At 50.8% G+C, this 20,267-nt stretch overlaps 1 protein-coding gene across 2 annotated transcripts in view; it reads right to left on the bottom strand.

Moving 5' to 3' along the window:
• PTBP2 (polypyrimidine tract binding protein 2) overlaps nucleotides 1-20,267 on the bottom strand; it is a 264,830-nt gene that overhangs the window by 187,433 nt on the left and 57,130 nt on the right. For both annotated transcript variants that reach the window (XM_069641530.1, XM_069641529.1), the window contains exon 4: nucleotides 18,250-18,422. In XM_069641530.1, coding sequence (XP_069497631.1) covers nucleotides 18,250-18,422 — 173 coding nt within the window. The remainder of the gene's footprint in view (nucleotides 1-18,249; nucleotides 18,423-20,267) is intronic.

Below are 20,267 nucleotides of genomic sequence, written 5' to 3'. Positions count from 1 at the left end.
TGGCTCCGCCACAGATTAAGAAGATCCGAGAACCACAGCTGCCTGCCCCAGAACGGAGCCACCAGATTTGCACGGCATGGGTATCTCTGAATCCACTGGAGGGTCAGTCGAATGAGCGGAAACAGAGGAAATGCATAAGCGAACCGGCTTGTCCACGGGGACGCATCCCCTAGAGACTCTGGGCGAGCCCACCTGCTGGCAAACTCCCTGCGCTGTTTGTTCCCCCTCTTTGCGAAGAGATCCAACGGTAGTTGGCCCGATTTCTGGAAGATCATGGACACTGTTGCTCCTTCAGCTGCCATTCGTGGATCTGGCCTACATCTCTGCTGAGCAGGTCTGCCTCCACATTCAACACTCCCGGCAGATGAAACGCCACAATGTCGTGCAACAGAGCCCAATGCAAGTTCCTGTACTTCTTTCGACAGCACCCTGGAATGCATGGTCCAGTTTCCTGAGATCAAACATTGTGGTGGTATTGTCTGTCAACACCCTCACCACCGAACCGCGTATGCGCGGCAGAAATGATTTTAAGGACCAATATACGGCTCTCAAACATTGATGTGGAAGCGAGACTCCACCCGAGACCAAAGGCCTTGAACCTGTGAGCCACCAAGATGCACCCCTCATCCCGTCTGAGGGCATCCACCACAATTGTAAATTGGATCTCCGGTTCCAGCAACGGCATGCCCCGAACCAGATTGTCAGAGCCCTGCCACCAGCAACGAGCTTCCACCAGACTGCCGTCGATCACCACCTTGTCAGACCACAAGCCGCGACTGAGCCCACCGGTCCGCGAGGAACTCCTGCACCGGCCTCATGAAGAGACAAAAGTTTAGCAACAGCGGAATGCATGACGCCATGGCCACCAGCAGTGGCATGTAGGTCTGAACCGACACCCTTGCACCAATCTTCCACTCTGCCGCCCTTTGCCAGAGCTTCATTACCCTCTCGCCCGAGGGCTTCCTAATTCCCAGATGAGTCTGAAACTCTGCCCCCAGAAACACCAAGTCCTTGGAAGGCGACAAAGGACTTCTCAAAGTTTATGGCAAAGTCTAGCTGTTGCAACAGCTGCATGGTAACGCCAAGACTTTCCTGGCCATCCCCTGGCGAAGAACCCCAAACCAGCCAGTCATCCAGGTACGGATATACGTGCTGACCCTCCTGTTGGAGCCACACCAAACATTTTTTAAAAGTCCTGGGGGATGACTTTAAACCAAACGGGAGTACCCGAAACTGGTAATGATCTTTTCCTACGGCAAATCGCAGAAACTTGCGGTGCCGTCGAAGCATGGGAATGTGGAAGTATTTGTCTTGCAAATCAAACGACGCCAGAAACTTGTTCGGCTGTACTGACCGAATGACTTCCTGAAGAGTGAGCATCTTGAACTTCAGGCGTTGCAGAGTCTTGTTCAAGGCACGAAGATCCAGAATAGGCCACCACTTGCCGTTGGGTTTCTTCACCACAAAGTAGCGTGAATAAACCCCTTGCCTTTTCTCGGCGACCGGAACCAATTCTATAGCCCCTTTCTGTAGCATAAGTACAACCTCCTGCCGCAGGATGTGAATGCGAGGTTGCACGGCATACACTGGAGGAATGGAAACCGGGGAACACTTGAACTCCAGCGAGTGGCCCAGATGCACTGTGTCCAACACCCAACGGTCTGACGTAATCTTGCACCACTCGTCCATGTGCATTGCCACCCTGCCCCCCCAACAGATTGCCCTGAAGACAGTCATTGTTGTGGCTTAGCCTGTCTCCTCTTAGAGGAGGAGGGCTGCGCACCTCTTTTCCTGGAGGCCTTAAAGTCCTGACTCTTCTGCGCCGATCTCCAGATACCCCCCCCGAGAGGAATAACCAGACCAACCGTAACCCCAGTCTCTGGTGGAAGTAAACCGGGCATTAGTCCCTCGGAACAAATAAAGGAGTGAAAAGAGCACCCACTCTGCAAAGCTCCCAATGATTTAGTAGTCTCAGTGTCTTCCTTCATTCCCTTGAGGGCCTCATCAATGTTCTCGCCAAACAACTGCTCCCCTCACAGGGCATGTCCAGAACCTTATAATGCACCTCCCTGTACATTTAAGCCAGGCTTGGCGACGCAGCACTACGCCTTTGTTAATCTGCTTAAAGCCGGACTCCACTAGGTCAACGGCAATATTAATACTATGATTGGAGGCTTCCTCCCCTTCACACACAAAAAGCATTGGGGTCTTGCAGTGCTCCTCAAGATCATAGCGTGCCATGATAGCTAAGGAATTGGCTACTTTCACCGTCATCGCCCAAACAGTCAAAACCTTCTTCCCGAAGGCATCCTGTCTCCTGGCTTCACTGTCCGGAAGAGTAACACACTTTCGCTGAGTTTGGGCTTTACGGCTGGCCACCAACACCACCACCACCACCACCACCACAGACTCAGGAGTGGGCTGCGACACTAAGCACTTTGGGGTACAGTCTGGGGCCTTAAACATTTTCTCCAGCCTCATTTTGACAGCCAGTTCTGAAAAGGAATGTTGCATTGTGCGCAGGCGCTCCTGCCACAAGTGGTCCAGAATAGGCACAGAGAATGCAGCTTTCCGTCTCTTCCCAATGTTATCTAACAGGAAGCACTCCTTCTGCTCTTCCTCAGGAGTCCACCCAAATTCCACACACGCCTTAGCCATCATGGCGTGGAACACCCCAACATCAGCAGAAGGGGATGGTTGCTCTGGACTAAGAGACTGTTCATCCACCTCTCCGTCCGTATCCCACGCCGCGTCCCTCGTCGGCAACAAAGAACCAGTAGACATGGTGTTCCGAGGCACACTGTCCGACTCTGACAGTTCACCCTCCTCAGGGTAGGAACGTGGACAATCTTCATTCACCTGTAGAGGCACCAGCAACCCAGCTGTAGCCAACGAACGCGGAGGAATACCAGCAGTATCCATGACAGGCCCCACCGGGACCACATGCAGAGGGAGGTAACCTCGCATCCAGCTGGCCCAATAGGGATTGTAGCGTGGACAGAACCTGGAGCAACAACATAGCCTGCGGGTTCACCAGCTGGTAACTAGCTGGACCAGCACCAACAGCCCCCGACGTGAAAGGTCCAACACACTGCAGCCCCAAGGCTGACAGGCCCAACACAGGCTCCTGGTCGTCATCCACCTCCGAGGACACCGAAAAAGCATGCGCCTCTTGATGTAGAACGGTGTTAGGCTTAAGCGAGTCAAAGGCGGAAGACTGCCACACGCCACTCGTCGGCATCAGGCCGTCCATATCCATCCTCGACGAGGAGAAAAGCATCGGGCCTTATCAACCGCTGTCGCCGGAGCAACAACCGTCGATGACGGCCGCGTGGATGGCATAGCAACCGTCGATGACAGGACTCCCCGCGACGAGAACGTCATCGGAACTGCCACTGCGGTGTAGATTTCCCAGGCGGACCGGCCTGCTTGGCAGCGCTGGACCGGTGCTTAGAGGACGACCTGTGATGGTCCCCTGAAGAGGAGCGCTTCGACGATGAGTCTTTCTTGGCCTTCTCCTCAGACGCCGACGTCACAGGCCTACCTCCAGACCCTCGGGAATGGTCTGATCGACTATGCTTGGACGAAACAGAACCCTTTGACGGTTGCTTACTCGAAGAGGATCTACCACTCTTCCCGACCTCCGACCCAGGAGCAGGACGAGATTTTTTAGCTGGAGGCTCAGCCGACACTGCCCGGCGATGTTCCACCGCCTGTACAGGCCTCTCCGAGGGCAGGCCCCGGACCGACCCCACCTCAGAGGCGGGGTGCCCTCATTAAGCCAGCAAACCAACCCCCCCCCCCCCGATTGTGGTCCTTAAGCATCTTTTGCGAAAAACCTCGACAATTCTCGCAAGAGTCTATCGAATGATGGGAGTAAAGGCAATAGAGTCAATCCATATGCCGTCACCCTCATACACCATCAGCCCACAAGTCGCACAGGGCCGGAACAGAGACTTCTTCGGAGCCCCAGAAGCCATCTCAATACCAATAGTTGGTCGGGGTAATTTCCCAGGGGCCGGCAGGGCTGTCTGCGGACCTCGGGGGTAGGGGAGGCTGCAACTCCTCCCGCGTCCCAAAGGAGTATGAGACACACAAAGCAAAGAGTTACTGCTGTTTATTGCACAAAACGGACAGGGACGAGCTCTCAGGTCACAGGCATCTGGGAGACAACTCGCTCATGGTGGGCTCGCCGGCCCTTTTTCTAGCTGTATGACTCGGCTATGTGCGTCACCTGGGAAACTAGCCCCAAAACCTAACGCCATCTCGGATAGGCTCCCCAAGTGCTAGGGTGAGTATAGATACATATAGGGAAGATTATTAGTGCTGGAGGAAGGGTCCGGTGGTACGCTTAGGTCGTCCCTAATAATTGCTACAAGGGGACAATTAGTGATTGGCTACACTAAAATGGCGTCAATGGTGAGCCCCTTGTATTCCGATTGGTCCACCCGCAAGCCCCCAAGCCTGGGACCATCGCTGTTACGGTTAGTAATGTATGTCTTCTGATGCTTGTTAATCTGCTTAGAATCACATGCTGTGCATAGACTAGAGTTGGAGGTGGGTTGTGAGAAGGAACAGTAGAGAAAAGATGTCTTAGTACTGCTTGTCCCACCTGAGAATCAGACCGCGAATGAGAGTCTAGGCAATGGTGTTTAGTAAAGGTGTGTACAGAACTCCAGGTTGCCGCTTTGCAAATGGACTCTAGGGGAACCATTTGCAACAAATGCCATAGAAGCCCCAGTGCCAGGAGTAGAGTGTGCTCTAGGGTTGAAAGGCTCTCTTAGCAAGAGCGTAACTTAGTGTGATGCATGTGACAATTCACCTTTAGATAGTTGATTTAGAGACAGGATCCCCTTCTCTCCCATTTCCCACTGAAACAAAAATTGATTTGTTCCCCTCAGTGGTTTAGTTCTTTGTAGGTAGACATGACTGCCCTGCGCACATCTAGTGGGTGTAGGCTTCTTTCGGCCATGCTAGTGGGGATTCTGGAAAAAGGTAGGTAGCATGATCGATTGGGTCACATGGAACGTCGAGATGAATTTAGGCACAAACCTGGGGTGAGAGCGCAGAACTACCTTATCCCTGTGGACCATCACAAAAGGGGGCTAGAACCAAACAGGCCTGTAGTTCACCAACCCTTCTAATAGAAGTGATAGCCACTAGGAAGGCTGTCTTGTAAGTAATTTGCCTTATGCATTGGCTCAGAGGGAGCTCCCATGAGTCTGGTTAAAACCACATTTAGATCCCATCCAGGAGCCGGGTGAGAAATGGGAGGATAAATCTCTTAACCCCTTTCATAAAAGCTTTAATCACCGGTATTTTCCACCACAACACCCTTTGTTGTGACGTGGTGTATGCTGAAAGAGCAGCAAGATAAACCTTTAGGGAATTGAAGACCAACCCTGTGTCTAACAAATGGGTTAGGTACAGCACAATGTGTGTGGGTGACCAATCGATGGGATTGACGCCCCTGGTATTACACCAGATGACAAACCGTTTCCATTTGCTGGCATAGCAGAAGCGGGTGTTAGGTTTACTAGCTTCCCTGAGAATATCCATGCATCTCTGAGGGAGCTGAAGGTGTCCAAACTCTATGACCTCAGGAGCCAGGCTGCTAAATTCAGAGTTTGTGGGCATGGGTGTAGGGTCTCCCCCCTGTCCTGAGACAATCAGGTTTTACGGGCATGGTAGTTTTACTGGTGGGGAGAAGTACATTTCCATTAGATGAGCGAACCAAGATTGGCGGGCCCACATGGGGGCTACCAATATCATAGTGACTGGTGCATCTTGTGGAGTAGTGGAGTCATGGAAAAGCTTAAACAAATTTCCCTAACCATGTTATCCAGAGACCTTTCCGCTTGGAGTGGTTCTGGGGGCACCTGGAAGCGTAGTCTTGGCATTGGGTGTTCTCCTGAGTAGCGAACAGGTCTATCTCTGAGAAGTCCCATTCTGCGAAGACGTTGGACATAAGGTCTTTGTACGACGTCATTCGTATTCTAAGGGCAGTGGGAAATCTCTGCTGAGCACGTCCGCTAGAAGATTGAGTTCTCCTGGAACGTCTTGTGACAGTAGGAACATCTTGTGTTTGAGAGCCCACATCCAAATGTTCTGGGACAACTTGGATAGCCCTGGAGAGTGTGTGCCCCCTTGTTTGTTCAGGTTATACATGGCTGTGGTGCCGTCTGTTAGAACCAGCACTGCCTTCCCTTTTAGTTGCCTTTGAAAGGCTTTCAATCCCTTGAACACTGCTAATAGCTCCATTAGATTTATATGGTTGGATGCTACCTGTGGGGATCACACTCCATGCACTGTATGCTGAAGCAGGTGAGCACCGCACCACGTGAGAGATGTGTCTGTCGTGAGTGGCTTCCAGTGCAGGGGTGTTGAAGGTTTTTCCCTTCAAGAGGTTTTCCCTTGGCCACCACTGCAGAGAGAGAATGAGGGCTGGCGAGACAACTACCAGATCCTCCCATTGTCCGCTGGACTGACACCACTGACTGTTGAGTCACTCATGCATGGGACGCATGCGCAGCCGCGCGCGGGGAACCACGTATATGCATGACGGGACCATCCCTAACAAATGCATGGCTTTGCGTACCGTCACCTCCCGAATGGCTACATATTGAGGGATCTGAAAAAGCATACCTGAACCCTCTCGTTGGAGAAGACAAGCCCGTCCCTTAGCCGGATAAGAGCTCCCAGAAATTGTTTTACTTGACTGGGGACTAGACTGGATTTTTTCTCGTTGATGGAGAATCCCAGACTGAACAGAAGGTCCACAGTCTTCTGTGTGTTCAAAAAGCATGTGCCGTAAGAATCCTCTGTTATGAGCCAGTCGTCGAGGTAAGGGTAAACTGGGACGGACAGTCTGCGCAGGTGTGCTGCCACTACTGCCAAGACCTATGTAACCATTCTTTGGCGCCGAGGCGATGCCGAAGGGGAGCACTTTGAATTGGTAATGCCTGTCCTCTATCATGAACCTTTGATATTTCCTATGTGCTGGCAAATATGAAAGTATGCATCTTTCATGTCCAATGTTGCCATGTGGTCCCCCTGTTTCAACAGTGGGATGACCTCCTGTAGCGTTACCAGTTACGTAAATTTGTTTGCTGCGCACAGTCTAGAACAGGGTGCATGGTCGAGGTCCTTTTTGGGTACAAGGAAGTACACTGAATATACCCTTGTTTACCTGAAGAATAGTGGCAGCTTCTATGGCGTCCTTTCCCAGCAGCGCTTCGACCTCTTGATTCATGATCTGCAGATGGTCCGTTGAGAGGCGCTGTGAGCGTGGTGGTCTGAACTGTGGTTGTCGGGCGGATTCCACGCAGTACCCGTGGGCGACCGTCTTTATAACCAACTGGTCTGAGGTTATCCCCTACCATGCCATGAGGAAAGATGTTAAACGCCCAGGGTGACATGGGAGGGGACCTGGATCTGATGGTCATTTCTGACGAGAGGCTGCGGCTCCTCTGGGATTGGGGCCTGTAGCTCTGCCTTGTTGCTTACACATTGGTGGGTAGTAGGCAGGACTTCCTGATGTTTGTCCAGAGTTAGAGTTCCCTGTGCTGTAGTTGTTCTGATTTGCACAGGGCTGCCCTCCAAAGGACCGACGAGAACCACCTCGCCATTGGGCTGAAGGTTTTTGAGTTATCCGTTGCAATGACTTAAGAGTATCATGCTCTTTCTTGGCCGTCTTCAGGACATCATCGACTGCTTTCCCGAAGAGATTGGTCTCTTCGATGGGTTTGTTGATAAGCGTGGTCTGTGTTTCAGGCTTGAACCCTGAATTACAAAGCCAAGCGTGCCGCTTGAGTAAAGTGCCCTCGACAAGAGACCTGCCTGCTGTCTCAGCAGTGTCCAGAGTGTTCTTGACGATATTAACCAGGTTACTCACCGTAGTGACCACCTTACTCCTAGTCCATAGTCCCCTTTCCTCCATACGTAGTGGACATTCCTCCGTCCTGTGGGACAGGACCGGAGTACTTTGTAAAGCATCAAAAATGTACAAAACATTTTTGTCCCTCCTCGCTTTCTATGCGGGGCACAACACTTAGCCGTAGCCCCGCCCATCTCGACTCCGCCCCACGCATCGCCCATCAGTCCTTTTCTATCGACAGGTCAGAGACCTTTAAGTAATACAGAGGAACCTTATTAGAGCGGACAGCGGGCGGGCATATGGAGGAAAGGGGACTAGTAGTAAGGTGGTCACTATGGTGAGTAACCTGGTTATACTCCTACGTCCCGTCCCCTTTCCTCCATACTTATGGGAGATTCCCAAGCACTCCTTACAGGAACTATGGGTGGATGGAAAACCCCTTACTGAAAAAGGTTCTTCAGCACAGCCTGACCAAACAGAGCATCAGATCTTGAGCTAGACAATAATGTTTACAAAAAGCCGATGGGAAGGCCCAAGTAGCTGCCTTTGCGATGGTCTCCCAGGGGACATATTTCTGAAAGGCAACTGCAGCTGCGTTGCCCCGCACCAGGTGTTCATGAATACCTTTAGGAGGCTGCAGTCCTTGGACGGTGTAAGACTCCGTAATGCAGGCAGCGAACCATCTGCAGATAATCGCTTTAGAGGCCTGCTTACCTTGTGGATTACCAAAGGTCACCAACAGTTGAGAAGAGCTCCTAAATTCGGATGTTCTGTCCAGATAGAACTCTAACATCCAAGCAATGCAGAACCCTTTCCGCCTCTGAAGCGGGGTTCGGAAAAAAGATCGGCAAGGAAGATTGCCTGGTTCAGATGGAAATTGGAGACCACCTTTGGCAGGGAAGCAGGGTTTGTCCGTAGGACCACCTTATCCTTGTGTAAAAAAAAGAAGGGATGTTCCACCGACTAAGCCTGGAGCTCACTCGCACGCCTTGCTGAAGTAACGGCAACCAAAAAGGACACCTTCCATGACAGGTGTTTAAAAGGTCCACCGTGGCCATTGGTTCGAAGGGTTTATGGCACAACGCCGCAAGAACCACACTGAGATCCCATGCCGGGTGCGGTTTCGAACTGGGGGACAAAGGCGCATCAAACCTGCCAAAGGTCTCTTAACCACTGGATTGGACAGGGAGTAAGAGCATTGGTCCGTAGATAGGTAGGCGGATACCGCCGAAAGATAAGTTCTACATGAAAGAACGTGAATGCCCGACTCTGTTAGGTGGGATACGAAGGACAGCACAGTATCAATCTTAGCCGCCCTCGGGTCCAGCTATTTGTCTAAGCACCAATGACAGAACCTAAGCCATTTGCTTCTATACTGAGACCTTGAGATGTTCTAAGGACCTGAACTCCGGGACCATGCCGCCAAGCTGAACGATTGTGGGGAGGGGTGCCACAGCTGCTGATCCCCCTGGTGAAGAAGATCGGGAGTCACCGGCAGTCTGATCGGTGCACACCGAAGTTCTGAGAACTAGAGCTTGGCCGGCCACCACAGGGCTATAAGCAGAAGAGATCAGTTCACAATGTTCTTCAGCTTGCAAATCGTCCGATGAATCAAAGGCAGAGGCGTGAAAGCATAGGCCCTCATGTTGTGCCACGGAATCTCGAGCACATCCCCCAGCGAGGAGGCTCCAGACCATTTCTGGAGGCATATAGAGGAAGTTTCTTGTTTGCCGCTGTTGCGAAGAGGCCCACCTCCGGGGTGCCCCAACGCAGGAAAATCCCTGAGAGGATCTCTGCCTTCAGTTCCCACTCGTAGCGGACCATCGTCCGCCGACTCGGGGCATCTGCCGTGACGTTCAGCTGGCCCAGAACGTGTACCGCCACTAGCCAGACACCTTGATGAACTGCCCACTCCCAAATCTGGATGGACGACCAGCACTCCAGGTCAGCTCTCATGGAAATCAGAATCAATATCAACGTGGAGTAAGGATCCACGGCTTGACGCCAAGAACTCCGCAGAGGCATCAGAGTCCACCTCATCTTGAGACGAGCGAGAGGTAGAGCCAAAACACACAAGGCCATGAGGCCCAGAAGCCTCTGGAACCACCAGGCTGACATGCTCTCCGACTGCGCAAACATCTGACAAGTGGCCAACAGATCCGCCATTCTGTCCCTGGTCAGGTAAACTCTGCTGTCGATCGTGTTCCAGCGAAAACCCAGGAAAAAAAGTCCTGTGAGACCGTCATGGAAGATTTCCGCCAGCTCAAGGTTGAACAAGAGCTGGAGAAGAGACTGAACATTGCATGCAGCTTTCAACGGGCAAGGGCTGCGCAAGAGCCAGTCGTCCAAATACGGATACACATGGATACCCTGCAGACGAAGACAGGCCGCAACCACTGACATTTTCGTAAAGACAAGCAGCGCCGAGCTGAGGCCAAAAGGAAGCACCCGAAACTGGAAGTGCTCCTCTCCCACAGAGAAACTGAGATATCTCCTGTGTGGATTTCAGATCAGAATACGCATGCACGCATCCTGAAGGTCCACCACACTGAGCCAATCGCACATCTGCAAAGAGGACCTTATCTGGCCAGGCGTGATCATCTTGAATTTCTCTTGGGGTAGGAGAAAATTGAACTGGGAAAGGTCTAGGATGGTGCGCAGGCCAGCCTGGTTGGTTTTGGGCACCGTAAACAGTCGGAAGTAGAAGCCCTCCCCTCGCTCCCCTAGGGGAACGGGTTCCACAGCTCTGAGGTCCAGCAACTTCTGAACCTCAGCCTTGAGGGAGGGCAACTCCGACTGCTGGAAAGGAGGGTTGAAGGGTGGGGTAGGGGGTAAGGGTATGCAGAAGCCTGCCCAAGTGACTGATGAGACCCACAGGTCCTTGGTGATGGTCTGCCACACCTCCCAATGAGACGCAATGCGTCCTCCCACCGGGGTCTCGTGCGAGCGCGGAGAACCCTCATTTGGCAGGCTTTTCAGTGGTGTTACCACCTGAACCGGAGGAGGAAGCTGAGGAGCATGAGAAAAACAGGGTAATTCCCGCCGGAGGCAGCAACAGACTAAGGAATATCCATTCTGCAGGATTTCCGATCTAGCAAACCTCTAAAACCCGAGGAGGGCCGGCTTTGCGACAACGGTCTCTGGGGTCTAAAAGGAGTTTTAACAAGGACGGACAAGGATTTAGCTGTATGGATGCTGTCCTTCGTTTTGGTCAGCTCCACATCCATTGTGGAATGGAAAAGCTCCTTACCGTCAAACGGCAGGTCCAACACCTTATCCTGCACCTCCTTTGAGAACTTGGTGGCATGCAACCAAGCCTGTCTAGAGGTATCAACTCCCAGCATAAGGCCCTGAGCCGAAGTGTCGACGTGATGAGCCACAGCCTCCAGCAGATCCTGGGCCAAGACCCTGGCATCGGACAATCCCGCCATAAAGTCTTCTAGCTTCTCGACCGGAATGAACTCCTCGAACTCTGACAGACCTTTCCACATCTTCATATTCGCCCCTGCTAACACCAGTTCCGCATTGGCCTACACAGGAGCTGCAGGGCCGAGTTAGCAAAGATCTTCCTCCCAAGGGAGTCGAGGAGCTTGTCCTCTTTCCACAGGACCCGAGTAGCCGTCGTAGAAGAGGATGCTGCTGCAGGGCTGGACTGTAAAGTGGCCGCAGCCACCACCGTGGAGGAGGTGGGCGGACAAGATGCTGGGGCCACCTCTTCCGAAGAATGCAGGCTGTATCACGCATCAATTTTCTTATTGACGCAAAGTCCAGAGTGTGGTTTTTCCCAGATTCTACGGACCTTGGCCAAAACGTTGTTCTGCAAGAACAGGCCGGTACGCTCCAACAGAGACAAGTTGAACGCCCCCGAAAGCACTCCCTCTGGCGGAGCGGGTGCCTCAGGTACTGGAACATCCAACAGGCACATCATGTCCAGTACCCGGTCGTGAAAAGCTCTAATAGAGCGGACTGGTCTTCCCTGTCCTGATCGCCCTGCACATCATCCGACAGGTCAGGGTCCTGCTGAACCGTGTCAGGCACCGCCTTGTCCACGGTGGACAACGGGGGCAAGGGCGGAAGGGTCGGTGGAGGCACCACAGGCACGGCAGTGCCAGCCCAACCACCGGAAGCGTGGGTGGAGCCAGAGGCTCAGGCAGGCATATCCCCCGAAAAAGACCCTTGAAATACTCCCTCATAGGGTCAGTACATATGAGCACCTGAAATTTGCCGAAAAAGGCGTCCTCCGGAGAAAGCTTTGGAGCTGGCGGAGAAGGCCTCTCATAAGGGGGATAATTCCACGGATGCAGAGGGGAGGGTTGCCAAGCCGGCACATCCCCTGAGGTGTCCACATAAATCAAGGGTCCCGAACCCACAGGCAGCGGGATATTATGCGGAAGGGGCAACTGCGCATTCCAGTCGTAAACTGGATGGAACGGGTGCACAAAAGGAACCTTATGTTCACCTATAGAACCGCTCCCCACACCTGAGGCTGATGGCGTAGTTGTGGGAGAAGTGCCCAAAATGGCCGCCGTGGTTGTGGCGGGAACGGCCACCATTTTGCCATCACCTTAGGGGAACTACGGCACGTGTGGAAGTGAGGCAGGGGTCCCCGACGGTGGATCAGGGGTCTTTATTTTAGCCTTTGCACAAGGAACCTCGGCTGAGCCGGTACTATGTGGCCTGGAATGTTTCTGCAACCTACCAATAGCCAAATTAGCCGCTTTCACAGGAAGGACCTCGGCACTGCCGGTAAAGGAGGCACTTCCACTCCTTGCCCCCTCAACAGTTCTGGGGTCACCACAAGAGCGGGAACGATGAGAAACAGCTTTCACCGATGAGGCCTTCTCAGGCCTCTCAGAAATGTTGGTTTCCTTAGCCTCTGTACAAGGGACCTCGGACCCAAGTCCGGTCACAGCCTTTCCACTGCGGGCCTCAAACATGCGTTCGGTAACACCAAGCCCAGCCGAGGCCTCAGGGCGCACCCTGGTACTTTTAGGGAAGCTGATAAAGAGGCCTCAGAGCGACTCAGAACTAGGTCTACAAGCAGCCCCCACAGGAGGAGCCTTGGAGCGTGCTCCGGTATCCACAGGCCCCTTACGGAGACCCTCTGAGAAAACTCTGGTACTTATTAGGCCCCGAATGGCACCTCGAGGCAAGCCCCGGTGATAGAGCGGTCGGCGCTCCTCCCGGACCGGGAAGAACCCGGGAAGGTCTCTCCCGACCGGGGTGCTCTGAAAAGTAAAGTACTTACCAGGCATTTCTTCTTTTCGTCTATGAAATATTGAAAATGCGAAGGAGGAGTATGCTGGAACACGTCCTCCCAGCGCTCTAACGTTGAAGTGCCCGGACCGAAAGGGAGTCACAATAGAATCAGGAGTCCCAACAGTGATCCGGACCCAAACACTCTAAACAAAGAGGATGGGGATCCGCCCTCGCGAAGCACCGATGACACAATGAACAATCTGGAAATTGTAGTTTGAACGACATAGACAGACTAGTACACAATCGCTAGCGAGAGCAAGAGGGGAAAAAAAGGAAGAAATTCTTACGCAGATGCAAGTGCGTCCAGTCCCAAACGAGCAGAGAAAAGGACTGATGGGCGATGCAGAGCCGAGATGGGCGGAGCTACGGCCGCGTGCCGTGGCCCGCGTAGAAAGGGAGGAGGGACAAATATTGTTTGTACATTTTTGATGCTTTACCAGTGCTCCGGTCCCGTCCCACAGGACGGAGGAATGTCCCATAAGTATGGAGGAAAGGGGACGGGACGTAGGAGTATCTGGTTTACCTGCCTACCTTCGCCCACAATGGTGAGAAGCCTGGACCCGACGGGTTCAGGAACCTCCTGGAGACCTTCCTGTACCAGGTTCCATTGAGCGTCTGCATAACTCGCCAGCAGCGTGGTGTTATTCCCTATGCGTGTGGTGTATGCAGCTGCGAGGTAACACGCTTACCTAGGGCATACAACCTCTTGGATTCCTTATCCGGAGGTGCCTCCCCCACAGCAAGAGGTACCCCTGCCCGGAGTCACTACCAGGGAGTCGGGGGTGGCGTGGCCTTTAATATGTTGAAGGCCCGAAAGGACAGGGCAAAATAGCTTTTCCATTCTTGTGTTCACTGCCATGGTTTGAGGTGGCGACACGAGGGAGGGGGCCAACCTTCTTTTAACAGAATTGAGGAGGGGAATGGCTTGGCTTGAGGGCAGTTTCTCCTTGAGAATGTCCTCCACAAAGTCTTGCTCGGGTACCGCCTCTGGAGTAGTGATCTGAAATTAATCTGCTGCCTTCCTTAAGATGGCATTGAAGGCCATTTGGTCGTCTACAGGCAAGACATGGCGAGCCGGGGTGGATGGAGGAGAATCCAGGAATAGAACATCAGTGTCCTGATCTTGCGTGGGGAGTGTCCATGGCTCTGTTTCCACTTGCTGGGTTTCCTCCCAATTGGTCATGGCTTCCGCCTGGTCCTCATTGTAGTCCTGCAGGAATGAAGGGCCTTCTTCGGTGTAGATGTCCTGATAAGTGTCCATCTAGACGACGTCCTCATGACGGACAGGGACCGAGGGCGGAGTCCAGATTTTCTTGGATACGTGAAGTCTATTTAAAAATAGTTTCTCCATGAGATCTCTTAGGGGAAGGATGTTCAGAAAAAGAAATCATAATTTAAAGACTATCCATACACCCTTCAAATTTCTCCCTTGTCCACTTGAGGAACCAGAAGGGCCGAAAAACGTCTTCCCTTGGCTTTGAAATTTGTCTCCAAGGGTGTTGAAAAGAGGCTCCCGACTGTCCTCGTAGGTTTCGCAAGAATCGGCAGCACCGTAGAGCATCTTTTTACTTGTCTGCGGCCTGCCCCATGTGTTTCGACGGGGTAGGTACCAGGCCAACCGCCGAAGTAATTCTCTTCAATACGGTCTTCAATATCCGCCGATTCGGCATGAGTTAACGAGTCCGAAGGTCTATCAGTAGATTTACCATCTACCGTGGCGCTAGAGGTCCTAGCGGTAGATTTTTCGGCTGGAGGCCTAGTAGTGGGTTTTGGGCTTACCGGGACTTTATGGACTGCCGGTGCGTCGAATGCCCGTGATTCGGCGTGTAAACCAAATTTAGGGACAGCGCCCTTGTTTTTGGAAAGCCCAGTCGCAAGACGCTGCAGCGGATGCGGGGAAGGCTGCTGATCTGCACGGAATCCGCCAAAATTTGAAACTCCTGTTGGCACTTTCACCTTTTTGACGTACCCGTCGAAATCAGTAGTGGGGTTGCGTGTTTAGTGCGATGTGGTCTTTGTACGCCCCTGTCGCCGGGTGTTGTCCCTGAAGCCAGACCAAGGTTCGGGGACAGGCGTGGTTGACCTAGAAGTGTCCGCCTCTAGGTCTATAACATCCGCTACGGATGTTTGGTCATCGGAGGTGCCCCCGTCACTTTCGGCGGGTGTGGCGGTGGGGTGTGGGGGGAAGGACTTCCTCAACTACGCATATCTGCGCATTACGGTTGCGGTAGCCATGGGTCTGCTTACACTATCCACTGTATCCAATCCCGACTGATGGGCTTCACAATTAGCTTCTTTGCCGTCCTTAAGAATAGCCAAGAAGCCATCCATTTCTTCCCCTTCGGGAATATGCTTTGCCGCCATAGATATGCAATCCCACAGGGTATACGAAAATGTTGCCAGGGGACAGGTAGAGTTATTTCAGTGCCATGTCCCTGCTGAAAATACCTTTCTCGCCCGTCCATCTAAACGCTTATCGTCCCTATCAGGAGGAAAGGTAGGGTATGCTGCCTGTTTTGAAGCCGCTGTAGCCGCCTGTCGCACCAGACTCTCCGGACTGGGGTGTTTCGACAGGTAGGCGGGGTCACTACTGGAGGGGCGGTATTCTTTTGTCAGATTCTTATTAACTGTCGGATTGGTCGCCACAGTTTCCCAACTTGAAGCCACACTCTTTTGTAATGCCACATGAAAGCGCAAAATAGGGTCTGTCTGAGGAGCTTTATCCAAAGTTATCGGTTAGATCGTCCTGCTCATAAAGGAGTGGTGGTCTGCTCCATCCTAGGTACTCTACAACTCTGGACATGAGTTGTCTGTATGGAGCGTCGGCATGTTCGCCAGGCTCAGGCCTACGAAAGTCCAGTTCGGGTGAAGTATCAACTCCACTCGCAGACTGTAAATTGTCATATAGATCTTTAATTCTGGACTCCTCTGATATCAGACACTATGGAACATTGGGTGTCCCATTTTGCAACCCAAGAGGAGAATCTTCCTCATAAGAGCGTTCCTCATCTTCATAGATTGAAGAGAGTGACATGAAAAACTCCTTGCTGGGTACAGGAGTATAACCTTTTTCAGGTAAAGTTAATATAAGCTTTGATGGCGTCAAAAGCTTTATTGGCGCCAATTAAGGGGTGCTTGGCTTCGATAGAACAGCCAGCGTATGTTGCGTAGCTGTTTTTGAAGTTTGACGTTGATGTCAAGAGCCTCGCGGGCGTCGAAGACACCACTGGCGTCGAAGGTCTCGATGGTGTCGAGGACTTAAGACCTCAACTTCTCTTTGTGCATTTCATCAGAAGGCAGCATCGAGGGCTCCCGATGTTTGTCAGGCCATTTTCCAGGGCTCAAGAGCGCGCAGGAATTTGAGTGAGACCTATCCTTACCGGCTTGCTTTGAAGGCTCGGTAGGAGAAGGACCTTGCCTTTCAAAGAATTTTAACGTTTCCTTTTGGAAAGCTTCCCATTCGGCTAGGGTAGATTTTTTTGTGGGACATGCAACCATTTTGGGTGAGTCGTCGGACGAAGACGTCTACTAAGGCAACCACTGGTGCCTTTCCTGACTTTTTTTGCCGACGACGAAGAGTGATGGGAGCCACTCCTAGACCTACAGCGCTTCGCCTTCTTCATCCGAGGAGTCTCCTCTCGACTCTTCGGTCGAAGGCTTGGCGGGTTTGGGTATTCTTCCTACCTGGAGTTTCCCCTTCCACTTCAAGGCCTTTCCAGTCATGGACTGACACTTGGAACAACTGGCCATGTCGTGGTCCTCCGTGAGGCACCACAAGCAGACACGGTGCAGGTTGGTAAGGAACATCTTGGACCCGCAGTCCCGGCATTTTTTTAAACCGCTCTTCAGTGTTGATGGTGTCGAAGATGAAGACATATCGAAGGATTTTCCGAAGAATTTCTCGAAAAGTCATTAGACAATGAGACATGCCGATTCTCGTAGATTCCAGAAAAACGGAACTGAGGCCAACAGGCTCCGTGCGTGCTAGATATGTTCTCAGAGTACGTCACCCTCGATGAAGGCCTTCGAGGGACATCGACTCGATGCCATCGAGCAGGGCAATCTGCAGAGAAAAATGTCCATTGGAAGCATGGACTCCTGATCTTCGTTGTCCATGGACGAGACCTCCATGGTTTGGGCGACAGCCAGGGAGTGCTGTTTCGGGACCTCGTGGCACCCCCCCATTATTTCTCCCCTTGAGGGTCTTGAACAGGGGCCTGGGCACGCTAACTTTGTCTGTCGCTGCTGGTTGACAGCTGCAAGCTTCCTGCTTCTCTGGCAGACACCATATGGGAGGACCTGGTAATTGGCTTTGAGCCTTGGCGGGCGTTACTTTGAAATCCTATTGTAGGCCCAGCATCAGTGGAGGTGCAGGCTCCCTACAGCCCCCCTGTGGAAAGCCCTAGGGTGGGAGAGGGGCTGATGAGATCACAGTTCTATCATGGAACATTAATGGGCTTGCTGGCAAAGTATTAGATCCCGACTGGGTAGCCCTGGTCAATGATTACAAGGTGATCTGCTTGCAGGAGACATGGTCTCTTTCACAGGTTCAGATGCCCAATTACCTGACTTTCTACTTAGCAGTGAGATCTGCGAGGGTGCGCCCCAAGGGAGGGTTAAAAAATTTGGTATCCATGCAAGCATTAAGGCAACCTGTAAACCCCTATATGTGGGTTCATCAGATTTACTTTGTGTGGTGTGTAATTTTGAGGGAGAGAGGGGGGAAAGAGGGAGGGAGGGAAGAGAGGGAGGGACTTAGTCATTGCAACAACCCAAAAAAAAAATGATGTTTGTTAAATACTAAAATAGAGTTTTGAAAGTCTAAGTCACAATCTGGTGCAGGAGCACAGATTTTAACATGCAGCACAAGACCTGCTCTCGGGGTAACACGCCTTACATAAGCAAGTACTTTGTGTCTACGTTAGCAAACAAAAGTGCTATACATGACAAGGAAATTCAAAGCATTATCTGTGTTGCATTACAGCGTGTACATCAATGGTCACTTTCATGATCCTTTACAACATATTTCTACCACTTTAGTATTTCAAGTTAACAAATCCAGTATTCAAATTAACAATTAGAAATAACTGGACTATAAACTTTGATAAAGGTACCTGATTTTTTCCCTTCAGCATGAGGATATTTGTAACTTTGCCAAATGGCAAACCTAGCGCAATAACTTCAGTCTCTGTTACTTCACTGGGTAACTTCCGAATGTGCAGGACACGAGAAGGTGCAGCATCCATTTTATCATCACCTTTAAATTTCTTACTATCGTTACCGTTGGCTGAAAAAAAAAATCCAAATGATGTTAAGGTTAAAAATGTCAAGTCGCAAGCTACTATTCAGACATACAAGTCCCTCACTACCTGTCATGAATGCCAATTGCCCACATGTACAGAGCACACCATGTTTTACTCAAGTAGAATGTCATGATCTAATGGGAGTGCAAATTATTACACAGTTTTTCATAACCTACTCTGGGGTGAAGGGGTCCAAGAAGCAAAGGTGCAACAGGTTTCACATGCAAGACTTCGACCACACGCAAAGGTAGATTTTGGTAGAGGTAGGCTTGGTGGAAAAACAAGAACTTGTGTGAAGAAATAGAACACACAAGTAAGAGCAAAAATATACCATTTATTTACACAGAAAAAAGGAAAAACACTACTGGCAAGTTAAATCTATATATCGCTGCATTATAGTGCAGTATCAGTGTCCATTGGAAACATGAAAATTGAATTGCAATAACTTTTGACTTGCATGACCAATTTGACTGATATTTTGTTAACATATTTATTGTCAACAGCTCTCCCACCACCCCCATACTGGTAATATGGTGTAAGATTAGTTAAAAAATAAAAAATATAAAAAAGCCTTTCGGTCTACTCCTTCATTTCCCCATAATCAAAATGTCTGCGCAGCACACAGCAAAAACCGATGGACTGAACTGGAGCAGGTAGGAAACAAATTGCGCATGAAGCGTTGCTGATTTTCGGGAGAGGTCTGGGGTTATTCTTAAAGGGTACAAAGTATATGGCCTCCCCCCACTCTCCCTACTGTAAAGAGCTGAGGACCGGTGATGTGTAGGCCGCAGTCTTTTATTGAGACAGTTGAACATAGTCGACGATGGAGCCTTCTGTCGAAAGCCACCGAAGCAGTTATTAGTGCAGCAGGGCAATGGGCAGTTTTGAGAAGGATAGAAAGAAAGTCTAAAATAAATCAAAGACGTTAGCCAGAAAGGAACTCTGCAACTAGCGACCGACCACGATGGTGAAAAGAAAGAAAAAAGAATAAACAGTGACCTTGATGCGTGAAGGACCATGGGTACAATAGACGTCACACTAGGGATAATATTACAAACCCGCCCAGTCGACGTCCCTTTTCGAGTTTTGAAAAGTCATGCAAGACTGATATGCAAATGTATATTCCTGCTTTGTGAAAAGTACAGTGAGCAAAAAGTGATGGCTGAGGACTCTCGAAGTGGGGAGAAGAGAAAAAAAAAAAAAAAAAACACAGAACAGGTTATCATGCCATGTTCTTTCTAGAGATGGGCGTCTGCTACCTTTTTTGGAGTTCTGTAGTGAGTTCACCTTGTGCCACCGTAACATGAATATCCAGGAAAATGATAGTATTGTTATGGCGAATCTTAAATTTAGCTGTTTCACCTTCAAATTCTATAAAAGGTGCCGTCCCGATGATGAATAAATCATCAATATAACGCAGCCAAAGAGCTATTTTTCCTGTGTATTTCCTGTTATCGGGGTTCCATACCACACATTTTTCCCACCAACCCATGGTCAAGTTTGCATACGAGGGGGTGAATGTGGTACCCATGGCCGTTCCCTGGAGTTTGATATAAAACTACTTGTTGAATAAAAAGGTACTGTTGGCAAGACAAAAAAACTTCGATGTTGCAAATATTTCATGGATCTTGTGTGTAGAAAACACTTGCAAGCTTGTAAGCAGTCAACATGTTTGATGTACATATAAAAAGGGACAACACATACAACGTGGCCATAAAAAAGTAGATTCCCATGGTATACCATCAATTTTGTTTAAGAAATCCTTAGTATTCCTCAAATATAAGGGTAATCAAGTCACAAAAGAAACTAAGGTTTCATCCACCAATTTC

The sequence above is a fragment of the Ambystoma mexicanum genome, chromosome 1q (genome assembly GCF_040938575.1).
Source record: "Ambystoma mexicanum isolate Mex_15411 chromosome 1q, UKY_AmexF1_1, whole genome shotgun sequence".
Classification (NCBI taxonomy): Eukaryota; Metazoa; Chordata; class Amphibia; order Caudata; family Ambystomatidae; genus Ambystoma; species Ambystoma mexicanum.
The sequence above is the reverse complement of the archived record's forward strand: the minus strand, read 5'-3'. Positions and strand labels throughout refer to the sequence as shown.